At 44.3% G+C, this 12,346-nt stretch overlaps 1 protein-coding gene across 1 annotated transcript in view; it reads left to right on the top strand.

The window, feature by feature from the left end:
- Positions 1-12,346, top strand: part of kif5ab (kinesin family member 5A, b) — a 157,421-nt gene that overhangs the window by 66,737 nt on the left and 78,338 nt on the right. The window contains exons 10-11 of the mRNA XM_056301645.1: positions 6,081-6,229; positions 7,771-7,919. Coding sequence (XP_056157620.1) covers positions 6,081-6,229; positions 7,771-7,919 — 298 coding nt within the window. The remainder of the gene's footprint in view (positions 1-6,080; positions 6,230-7,770; positions 7,920-12,346) is intronic.

Here is a 12,346-nt window from a genome sequence, read left to right on the forward strand (position 1 = left end):
TTGTTCCTTCCTGGATCTGAGATTTGGCAATCGGCCAGAGCCTCCTTTTCAGCAACCTAGAGTAGAGTTCCCCAGGGAGGCTGAGCAATGTGATGCCCCAATAATTGGGGCACACCCTCCAGTCCCCCTTCTTGAATATGGGAACCACCACCCCAGTCTGCCACTCCACAGGTAATGTCCCTGACCTCCACGCGACACTGAAGAGGTGTGTCAGCCAAGACAGCCCAACAATGTCCAGAGCCTTCAGCATCTCAAGGCGAATCTCATCCACACCCGGCACCTTGCCACCGAGGAGTTTCTTAACTATCTCAGAGACCTCTGCCAGGGATATGGGTGGGGCTTCCCCTGAGTCTTCAGATTCTACCTCCTCCACTGAGGATGTGTTAGCTGGGTTCAGCAGCTCCTCAAAGGGTTCTTTCCATCACTTGACAACATCCCCAGTCTGGGTCAACAGTTCCCCTCCCCGGCTGAACACAGCCCAAATCAAGCCCTGCTTCTCTTTCCTGAGTCGCCGGATGGTTTGCCAGAGCTTCCTTGAGGCCAACCGAAAGTCCTGCATGGCCTTGCCGAACATCTCCCACACCCCTGTTTTTGCTTCCAAAGCTGCAGCCCTGCCAAAGCCACAGCCCTTCTGGCCTCCCAGTACCTGGCTGCTGCTTCAGGAGAGCCCTTGGCCAACCAAGTCCGAAAGGCCTCCTTCTTCAGCCTGACGGCTTCCCTCACCGCCATTGTCCACCAGCAGGTTCTTAGGTTGCCACCTCGACAGGCACCGATGACCTTATGACCACAGCTCCTGCCTGCCGCATCTGCAATAGAGGCTTTGAACATAGCCCACTCAGACTCCATGTCCACAGCCTCCCTCGGGATACATGAGAACTTCTTCCGGAGGAGGGAGTTGAAGACCTCACGGACATGGGCCTCCGCCAGACGTTCCCAGTTCACTCTCACTACACGTTTGGGTTTGCCAGGTCTGTCTGGCAGCCTTCCCCACCATCTGATCCAACTCACCACCAGTTGGTGATCAGTTGACAGCTCTGTTCCTCTTGTCATCCGAGTATCCAAAACATACAGCCGCAGATCTGATGATATGACCAGAAATTCTATCATCGATCTTCGGCCTAAGGTATTCTGGTACCAAGTACACTTATCAACTACCTTATGTTCGAACATGGTGTTCGTTATGGCCAATCCATGACTCACACAGAAGTCCAACAACAAGGCACTGCTTGGGTTCAGATCAGGGAGGCTGTTCTTCCCAATCACGCCCCTCCAGGTTTCTCCATCGTTGCCCATGTGAGCGTTGAAGTCCCCCAGCAGAACTATAGAGTCCTTAGGTGGGACTATAGTTCTGCTGGGGTCTATAGTTCATCTCAGGTTTATCTGAATTTAAAAGCAGAATGTTTAGTGACGTCCACTTTTTTACAGCAGCCAAGCAGGCCTCTAAAGTAGTCATTTGAGTATGATCATCAGCCCTTATAGGCACATACAGTTGAATATCATCAGCATTGCAATGGAAATTTATTCCATAATTGGGTATAATTTGGCCAAGAGGTGAAATATAAAGAGAAAAGTAGAGGGCCAAGAACGGTGCCTTGAGGTACACCATATTAACGTCAGATAATTTTGATGTAATATTACTATAGCAAACACAATGTGTTCATCCAGATAAGTTGGACTTAAGTCAAGAGAGAGCTAAGCCAGAGACACCAAAAATTACAATTTAATCTGTCTAATAGTATACAGTGATCGGTGATGTCAAAGGCTGCACTGAGGCTAAGTAGTAGAAGAACAGAAGTGGAATCAGAGTCCATAGCTGGTAAAAGATCGTTCACCATTCTGTTCAGAGCAGTTTCAGTGGAGTGACAGGCCCTGAAAGCCAATCGAAAAGGTTCATATATATAGATGGTTTTCTTCTATATGGATCGAACGTTGTTGATACACAACTCTCTAGTACTTTAGAAAAGAATGGAAGATTAGAGACTGGTTGATAGTTATTAAGAGACCCTGGATTGAGGTGTGGGTTTTTTTGTTTTTTTTTTAAGTAGAGGTTTAACCACAGTTGTCTTAAAACTGCTGGGAACAGTCCCAGTAGTAAGTGATAAATTAACAGTGTCTAGCATTGTAGGTCCCAGGAAAGGCCAGAGGTCTTTTACAAAGTTTTGCTGGTAAGGGGTCAAGTAGGCACGTAGTTGATTTGGAAGCTGACACAAGTTTAACCCATCTGAAATGTACAAAGCCAAACATGTTGTAATTCTCCATTCCCCTAGATAGCGCTGCCTCTGGAGTTTTAGCTGAGTCATTCTATCGTGGCTAGATAGATCAGATCAGTCTCCTGTTTTGAGAGTGAAAATTGTGAGAAGCTGCTTCAAGGGAAACGTTTTACCAAAGAGTTGGTTTTGGTTATTGTTATTAGCGAGTGATAATCACCAGAAGCCTTTTTGTTGGTGCATTATATTTTCTTCTTCTGGAAAAAGTTTGAGCGATTCTCCAGTGAGTGCAGCTGAAGGAAAAATGCTACCTAGCTGGCTATAATAGCCACATTCTGATTCAATATGCAGTTGTGAGATAAGCCATTTTAATGAGCTTCCACTCTTAAGTATTTTTGTTAATGTTGTTATGTCCTTTGTAATTAAAAGCCAACTGAAGATGAATGTGAGATCGGTGTTAATCTCCCTTTGCAAGCTAGAACGTTATTTTCTTTACATACATGGGCACTCTCATTAGTGAAATCAAATGGAGTGTGTTCTAGAATGTTCCATGTTATATTTCCCAGCTGCGAAGTAACTAACGGGCTAATGTTTGGAGGCTTAAAGCCATTATAAAGATGTTCGTAAACTTCTTTTAAGTGATGTTCATGTAGTGGATTAGCACGTTAGTTCATGACGCCAATGGTTTAAATGGCTATTTAGGTAAGGCATCTATTTAGATATAGATTTGTGAAGGCTATAGTACCTCATGTTAATTATTTGTATGATTACTGGCGGTGTAAGTTATTTTTGAGTTGACATTACATCGCACAGAAGGTAAAAAATTGATGGTGATTACAGAATGAATATTGCTAATGATAACAAAATACTGTGCAGTACTAATGTTAGTTTTTTGCACTAGTGTATGCATTTTTTGTTTGTTTTTGTTTTTTTGTGCACATTCTGATTGGTCTGATGGCGAGCCAGCGATTCTGGATACTTGGGAGTGTGGAATGCTAATGTGGCATATGCTATCAAAGGCCTTAACCTCTCAGCTAGTGAGCAGCTTGATCTTCTCATGAAAAGGTTAGGCAAAGACTCAACTGAACATGCCAGGCAAATAAGAACAGTGTATGTGAATCAGCCAGAACATGGGCTCAGGGCTACATGGGATCGGCTCAATGAATATTATGGCGCACCGGAGGTCATAGAGAGCTCCTTGTTCAAAAGGCTAGAGAGCTTCCCCAAAATTCCAAATAAAAATGGTCAAAAACTAAGAGAGCTGGGGGACTTGCTAATGGAAATGCAAGCTGCAAAGGCAGATGGTGATTTACTATGACTTACCTACCTAGACATGCTTCGCGGTGCTGGTGTTGGTCGCGGTTTGGAATACTTTTGGCTGCTCCGAAAGTAGTAGCAGTAGTAGTTTTCCACACGTGATTCCCAATTTTATGGAATACTGTTAATAAACATTATTGCTTTTTTTTTCCTACTCAACCAGTATTCGTGACCAATAGGCTCGGTGCATTAATGTCTCGCTGCGGAACTTCCGGGTGTGTCAGTTTGCATAAGAACTTCCGGTAAAACCGGATGCTTATGTCCTACTGAATCATTAGTTGTCATTTCATTTAATCGCCCCTGCCAAATTAACTCACCTGTTCAGTCTCTCAACCCCCCACCACGCCTCTTTCTAACACACACCCACACGTAGTAGATTGCAATAAGTACTGGGCTATACTTTAACAACTGTACAGAAGATACAATGTGAAACTACCATGTCATGTATTATGGCTTGTGTCCTAAGGTTTGCTACCTATGAGCATTTCATGTGCTTCTGGCGCTTGATTGAGCTGTCTAATGATGCTGTTACTCACCATCGTAGTTGTCAGTGTAGTTCGAAATATACATCTTAAACCCATTTTCTTTTTTGCTCGTCTGAGCTACCGAGGAAGCACTCACGATGCAATGTACATCGTTGACTGTGATTTTAGGGAGGTCCTGCAAACAGCAAGTGTAAAACAAAGCCATCTCTTCTCTCAACAAATCAGACCGGAAGTTGTTGTATCGGTGACTCATTGATATGATATGAATTGGGATTGGGGCACCCCAGTGACTCACCTGGTAGAGTGCGTACCTCATAAGGCTGAGTCCTTACCGCAGCAGCCTGGGTTCGAATCCGGCCCAGGCCCTTTGCTGCATGTCATCCCCCCTCTCTTCCCTGCCTTTCCTGTCTTTCTCTATCGCTATCAAATAAAGGCGGAAAACTACCAATTTACAAGTAAATGCTAGAGTTGAGCACATCCCATAAAGTCTGTCTCTGTTTAGAGTTCTGTGGTCTTGGGCCGTGTCCAAACTTACATGGATAGATTTGAAAACACATCTCTTTTTTCCCCCTCTGTGGCTTTCCATCAACACTAAGCCGGGTTTGTTCAACCTCCAGAGTGGTCTATTTTTTTTTTTGGGGGGGGGGAAGGGGCACTCCAAAGTGGATGAATTTGAAAATGCCACTCTTGTGTTGCAGTGTGATGCGGTGGAGAAAACAGAGCTTTTCAAACACGCTGACGTATGATTGTCATTTGATGTAGACTTCAACCATCTTATTAACCAGCACGTACCCAAAAGAAAATCAGATCTAGGCATTTTTGTATTGTTTTGGTGTTTCAATGTGGATAGGGAACTTTTTGAAAAATCATCTGAAAACGTTAGTGTGGACAGAAAACTTTTGAATTGTTTTAAGACATGAATATGGTGTTTTTAAATTTGTCCAGATGAGTGTAGGCATGGCTTTATTAAGCTGATTGTAATTTTTTCACGCTAGCATGGTTAAATGGTCTGTCTACCTGTGAGATTTTTTTGTTTCAAAACATGTAATCTGTGATGTCCATGCAGTTGGCACTTCTGTCTCTCTTCCTTTAGGGCCTTTTAATGTTTAAAGTAATTGAATGGCTATGAAAATCTAATTTTGTCCTGTGTGTCTACTCATCTCTACCCCTTCTTATCCATCTATTTTCCCTCCATTGCATTCATTCCTTGTGTCCTTCTAGCACCACCGTCGAAATTACATTTTCCATTCCACAGATCTCTGAAGGTCAAGGGATTTCTTCATCGAGTTGTCAGACTTTAAAAGCCTTTACTTCTGTTGTCTAAATAAAATTAATATTTTAATGCACATATAAGTATAGAGATGCACGCTTCCATGCACCTGCATAGAAATAGGTGCATGTGCATACAAACTTTTGTTTACGTGTATATACCCTTGAGGGGACAAGAATTTCCAAAATCCCATTTCCCTGACCCCAAACCCTAACATTAACCCCAATATTAACCCTTTCCCTAACACTAACCCCAGCCATTACCGTAACCTTAACCTTATCTACTACTACTACTTTCGGCTGCTCCTGTTAGGGGTCGCCACAGCGGATCATCCATTTCCATTTCTTCCTGTCTTCTGCATCTTCCTCTGTCACACCAGCCATCTGCATGTCTTCCCTCACCACATCCATAAACCTGCTCTTTGGCCTTCCTGTTTTCCTCTTCCCTGGAGCTGCCAGGGAAGAGGGAAAGTGGAAATAACCTTAACCTTATGATCACCCAAAAACACCCCATATTTTAACCTAGCCTAGAACAGTATTTACTTATTAGTAATTTGGCTAGGAGGTAGTCAAGTCTCTTTGAAAGCCTTTTTTAAGCTTCAGTAAAGATAGTGTTTATGCACAAAAGAATGAGGAAAGCATCTTTTTTTCTGTCCCTTGCACAGTGTGAGAGCTCGGTTAGAAAGAGTGCAGTCTTCAAAGCAAGCATATGTTTCTGCTCACTCGATGCCCCTCTTTCTGTTTCTCATGCCTCTTTGTCCCCCCCCCCACCTTCTCTTTCTCTCCTTCTTTCTCCTTATAGAAAACCCACGTGCCGTATCGTGACAGCAAGATGACTCGCATCCTGCAGGACTCTCTGGGTGGGAACTGTCGTACTACCATGTTCATCTGTTGCTCTCCCTCCAGCTACAATGACGCAGAGACCAAATCCACCCTGATGTTTGGCCAACGGTAACATACTTCCATGCTCTGCTACACTAAGCTAAAGGCCTCCTCGCTTTTCCCATGCTGAAATTACTTTTCCCATGCTGAAATGTGTTCAGTTCAGATATGATACTCGCACATTACCACCTCCAACTCAGCTTTAGACGGCCCACAGAATGCTTTAGATATGGCCCCTTTTTGCCTTCTGGCTCTGTAGTCTTTTTTTGGAGGGGGGTGAAGTTCGAGATTTCCAAATGTTAAACTTCAGAGATTAGGTTTCTGTGTTGGTTTTCTACTGCCTTTGCTTTCCCCAACTTAAAGGAGGTCAGACTCTATTAGAGGAGCACCCTGGAAGAGCTGACTGTGTGAATGTTACTTTCCTCTACTGATGAATTCCTTCAATAGTGACTGACAAGCATTTGAAATTAAATTAATAATTTATCACTAAGAGCTTCCACGGCAGGAGGCCGTGTTGAGGAACATTATTGAATTGATCGTCTGGTCTCTAATCACCTGATTCTCTGCGTGGGCTGTCAGCCACAGTAGCGTAGTGGGCATTTAATGTTGCACTCATTTCATGATTGAAATCGCTGTATGACACTGGGTTCAAAGGGCATGATGTTGTCAGGATATCAGAGAGGATCATCATCTTCCTTCTTGGGTGTGATATCTGTCACACTGCAATAGATAATCATGAAATTATGATAACTGCACATTATATTACAATCAACATTTTTCCACAGACAGAATTTGACATGGGAGATTAACAACATGGGACATGGGAGATTAACAAAGATAAACTGATAACCGAAAAGATACATACATACATACATACATACATACATACATACATACATACATATGCACACACTTATTCATGTGTACATCCTGTACATACACACATACATGTTGTGAATATGTTCTGAATTCCAAAGATCTACAGCATTTTGGTTTTCAGCATCCCTACCCGCCTCCTTCTTCATGCACTACTAACCACAGCCAGCAGGAACTCAATTTGCAAATCTATTAATGAAAGGAAAGCTCTTTATTGACTGGCACAAACTGAAACGTCTTTGCAAGAAGATCAGCCTCTCTGAGGAGGAGAAACACTGTGAGATGAGTGTAGTTGTTGATTTTGAACATGTTTTTTTTGGTTAGTTTACAATACAAACAGTTCATCACACGCCCATCACTCAAACCGCTAATGTTTGTTTCCATTATATGTGGTCTGTCTTGTCCTGGCCAAGACAGACCGCACCATCGTTGCAGACAGAAAGAAATATTGAAATATTGAATATTGAGAAATATTGAAAGCGATATGAAAAGTTAACAGAGGTTAAGGCACCCAAAGGTTAATTGGGCTCAAGTGTAAAAGAAGACTGAAAAGGTGAACTTATCAGGATTCTCACTGCCTCATGGCCCAAACCTCCCCCACCTGGCACATTTGGTTGGCTATAGTCTTCTTACTTCCTTTTATAGTTTTTCTTCCCCTTTCCCCCTTTCTTTCTCCATACCCTTAACCTCACCCTATCTCCCCTACCCCCCCCTCCCCACACACACACCCCAAGGGCTAAGACCATCAGGAATACAGTGTCAGTGAACCTGGAGCTGACAGCAGAGCAGTGGAAGAGGAAATTTGAGAAGGAGAAGGAGAAGAACAGGATGATGAAGGAGACCATTCAGAGACTAGAAGCTGAGCTGAGCCGATGGAGGAATGGTGAGACCCACTGCGTTTGCGTGTTCTTTAACAAAATCCTTCAACTCTGGAAGTGATTCAGTTTCTCCAAACTTCAAAATTTTACAATGATATGAGTAATGATTGCTAATGTGTTAGTGATAAAGTAATAATACAATTTACAAATATTTGGTTTATGCAACGTTAGCCTCACTGCATTGTTTGTCAGTGCAAAAAAAAATAATTAAAAAAATACCAATAACCTAAAAAACCGTGTTCATAAATTGGCTGTTTTATGCAAAATTAGTTCAACTCACCCCCCCCCTCAATGGCTTATTAGATAGTTCTCAGTCATAATTTTCTTTATTCATATGCATGATTTAGATGTATAATAAGTTTCTAGTTTGATACAATTAAAATATAAACTTCACTAATTGCCATTCAGGTGAATAATAACTGGTAATAATCATTAATAAATGTATCACAGGCTTGGTTTGTCTTTGACAGATAATAGCAGTGAAAAAGTATGGTGGTATTGAATGCATCTGCTTTTTGCTCAACCCAAATGATAGACAGGCAGATGCACGCACGCACACACGCACACACACACACCATCATCATCATCCTCGGCAGTCACTTGGGGTTGAGTATGACTGTCCGCCTAGGTCCTTGTGGGTCTTCAGGTGGGCATAGAGACCAATCCTGGAGCCGCATATTTTGAGGCAATCTGGGCAAGGGTGTGAAGAAGTGGTTGAGGATGTAGTTTGGGCCTTTCTAGTAACTCGCTCTTTTCTAAGTCTGCGTTTGTTTTCAGCAGCACAGTGGAGGTCATGGTTGTAGCGCCCCGCACCCTCACGGACAGCCAGTCTCCAGGCCTCCCTGTTTGTTGCTGCTTGTTCCCATGTGTTAAGGTCAATGCCAAACCTTTTGATGTGGGCCTTGATGTTATATTTATATTTCTTCTTTTGTCCTCCTGGTGCATGGCATCCTGTAATGAGCTGAGAGTAAAGGACTTGTTTTGGGAGGCGAGAGTCAGACACGTGGAGGACATGGCCAGTCCATCTCGGCTGATGTTTTGCGATGGTGGCAGTTATAGTAGGCATGTTGGCCTCCTCGAGGACACTGAAGTTGGTGTGCTTATCCTCCCAGCTGATCTTAAGGCTCTTCCTGAGGCCTGAAGGTTGCGGTTTTCAAAAACCCTTTTACTCAATCTCGAGAAGACCTGGCTGGCACAACTGAGACGATGGTGTATTTCAGTGTGATTCTTGGCTTTCGGGGAAAGAAGGCTGCCAAGATATTGGAACTGTTCCACGTTTTCGAGTCTGATGTTGTCTACAGAGATGGATGGGGGCTGAGCAGGCATCTTTCTGTTGGGTATGGGTTGGTAGAGGATATGGGTCTTTTTTATGTTACTGGCCAGGCCAAGCTGCTTGTATGCCTTTGCAAAGGTGTTCAGTATGGTCTGTAGTTCCTCTTGTATGAGGGACACTAAGACGTTTTCATCGGCATACTGCAGCTCTATGATGGATGTGGTGGTGGTTTTGCCTTTAGCCCTGAATCTGTTAATGTTCAAAAGATCCTTGTCAGTCCTGTACATGATTTGACTCCCTGAAGCAGATTGGGACCCATGAGGCGGAGGATGGTGGCAATGAAGACAGAGAGCAGGGTTAGGGCAATGACACAGCCTTGTTTAACTACTGTATGGACCTTGAAAGACTTTGTCTTGTGTCCATAACTGCTGAGTACTCTAGCTGACATATTGTCATGTAGTAGTCATAGTACTCGGATATATTTGTCAAGACAGCCTATTTTGACAGAACTAGACAGAGGGGCCTGGTGGTTTATGGAATTAGAAGCTTTGGTTAAGTCTATGAAGGTCATGTACAATGGTTGATTCTGTTCCTGAGCTTTTTCTTGGAGTTGGCGAGCAGTAAAAATCATGTCCATGGTGCCTCTGTTAGGATGAAAACTGCTCAGGGATTCTGGCAGAATTTCCTCTGATATTGGGAGGAGTCTGTTGGCCAAGACCCTAGCCAGGGCTTTCCCTGTGGTGGAAAGCAAGAAAATCCCATGATAGTTTCCGTACTTAGCTTTGTCCCCTTTCTTAAAGATAGAGTCAATGGGTGTGTCCCTAAGTTGCACAAGGATTTCCTTTTTCCCATATTTTAAGTAGCAGGGCATGGATATGTTTGAAGAGTGCAGGTCCACCTGCCCTCAGTACTTCTGCAGGTATTCCATCAGGACCAGCAGCCTTGTTGATTTTCATCTTCCTGATGGCATCATCGACTTCTCTTAGACTAGGTGGTGCTGCCATGTCCTCCTCTTTGGGATATTGGAGGAGTTGTTGGAGGGCAGCCATCCCAGGGCTAGAGTCCCAGTTTAAAAGATCCTGGTAGTGCTCTTTCCACTTCTTTGATTGACTCGTTGTCTGTTAGCTGTGTGTGCCCATTTTTGGAGCGAAGGTGGGTTAGATGGCGGTGGTTGGGACCGTATATTGCTTTAGTAGCATAGTAGAAGCCTCTGGTATCCCCAGCATCTGCAAGGTGCTGGATCTCAAGGGTCTTCTTCATCCACCACTGTTTTTTTCAATTCCCTGACCTGACTTTGGACAGCTGACTTTGCTCTTGCATGGGTAGCTCATTTATTCTGGCAGTTGATGTCATTCTGCCAGATGGAAAAGGCTTGCCTCTTGATGTTGATTAACCGTTGGATTTCAGGGTAATTCTCATCAAACCAATCCTGGTGGTTCTTCACCTTATGTCCAAGAGTGGTTTTCCAGGTGACAGTGATTGCAGTTCTTTGCATATCCCGGTGGCTTTCAATATCATCTGGATAATGCTTGGGCATTGATGTACTGAGCATGGCCTGGAACTGTTGACAAGAGGAGGTATCAGTAAGTCTTTCTAGGTTTGAGCTTTGAGCGGCTCTGCTTTTTCTACTCTTCTTTTCTGGTGAAGTTGGATGGACAGGGTAGGCAGTGGTCAGTCCAGCAATCATCTGCGCTGATCATCACTCTGGTGTTAAGTACCTTGTGTCGGTCTCTTTGAGGGATGATAATGTAGTCAATGAGGTAACAGATGTTAGAACAAGTGTGCCTCCAAGTTGTTTTTCTGGCAGAAGAGTGTGTTGGTGATGATTAGGTTGTTTTCTGAGCATGTCGTTAACAGCAGGATGACATTGGAGTTTGTGTTTCCAACTCCTTCCTTGCCAATTATGCCTCTCCACAAGTTGTAATTTTGTCCCACTCTGGCATTGAAATTGCCAAGCAGAATTAGCTTATCCTCCTTGGGGACTTTGGTGAGAACATTGTCCAGGTCTGCATAGGTCTCCTTTACTTCATCTTGTGAGTCAAGTGTTGGAGTGTATACACTGATGACAGTGATGCTTTTTTTTTATTCACAAGCACCAGTCGTATTGTCATCAGGTGTTCATTGACGCCCAGTGGAAGCTCAGCAAGTTGGCAAATGCGGCTGTTTTTGATGACAAAGCCCACACTGGATCCTCGGCTCATCAGCTGCGTTTCCTTTCCAGAAAAAAGTGTAACCGCCCTTCTCCTCTTTCAGCTGCCCTTGGTCGGCCAATCAGGTTTCAGAGAGTGCGGCAATATCAATCTGGAATCTTCTCAGTTCTCGGCTGATGATGGCAGTACGCCATTCGGGTCGATTACTGGATTGATTGTCCATGAGGGTTTGTATGTTCCAAGCTCCAAAACATACGAGTTTCTGTTTCTGACTGCATGGTGGCGATCCCTCTGGATGCAGTGGTGCAAACAGCAGGTATGAGATAGACCATGTTTAGGGCACCTTTTCTAGTCCCCTCCCCAACTGGGGTGAGCAGAGCGGATCCTAAATGGGGCTGCTTAGTAGTGGGTACAGCAACCGAGAAGCTGCTCTGCCTCAGTCCCAGGGCTTAGCAACTGATCATACACCCACCGCCTGTGTCCAGGTTGTGGCTAGGGGCTAATAGACTTCACTGTCCTGCCCCCATCACCTCTTCCTAATTGCCACAGGGCTTTGACCCAGGATGTTTATGGGTTAATCCTTGCGGAAGGATGCCTGCATGTGACAGCTTCTTACGTGGAGAGGCTGGTGCACCTGCAGCCACCACACAGTCCTTGGCAGGGGGTGGCCGGAGTCCAATAGCATGGAGAACCAAGACGATTGGGGTCCCTCCTCTGTTGCAGCCTTCATCCGCCTTCACTGGTGTTTTGACCTGAAGACATCTTCCGCCAGTTCCGCCGTTGAGGTCTTTGTTGGATCGTGCTTCATCTGCAACCTCCCCCTTGACCTATCTGCCTTGCTGAGCCTACCAGGAGCCAAGCACCGGACAGCATAGCTCTTGGGATCATTAGTACACTCAAGCTTCTCCATCATGACAAGGTGGCAATCCAGGAGGAGACACTCACGCATGCGTGCCACACACACACACACACACACACACACACCCACACACACACAATTGTCCCTACT

Source organism: Lampris incognitus, chromosome 2, assembly GCF_029633865.1.
Source record: "Lampris incognitus isolate fLamInc1 chromosome 2, fLamInc1.hap2, whole genome shotgun sequence".
NCBI lineage: Eukaryota > Metazoa > Chordata > Actinopteri > Lampriformes > Lampridae > Lampris > Lampris incognitus.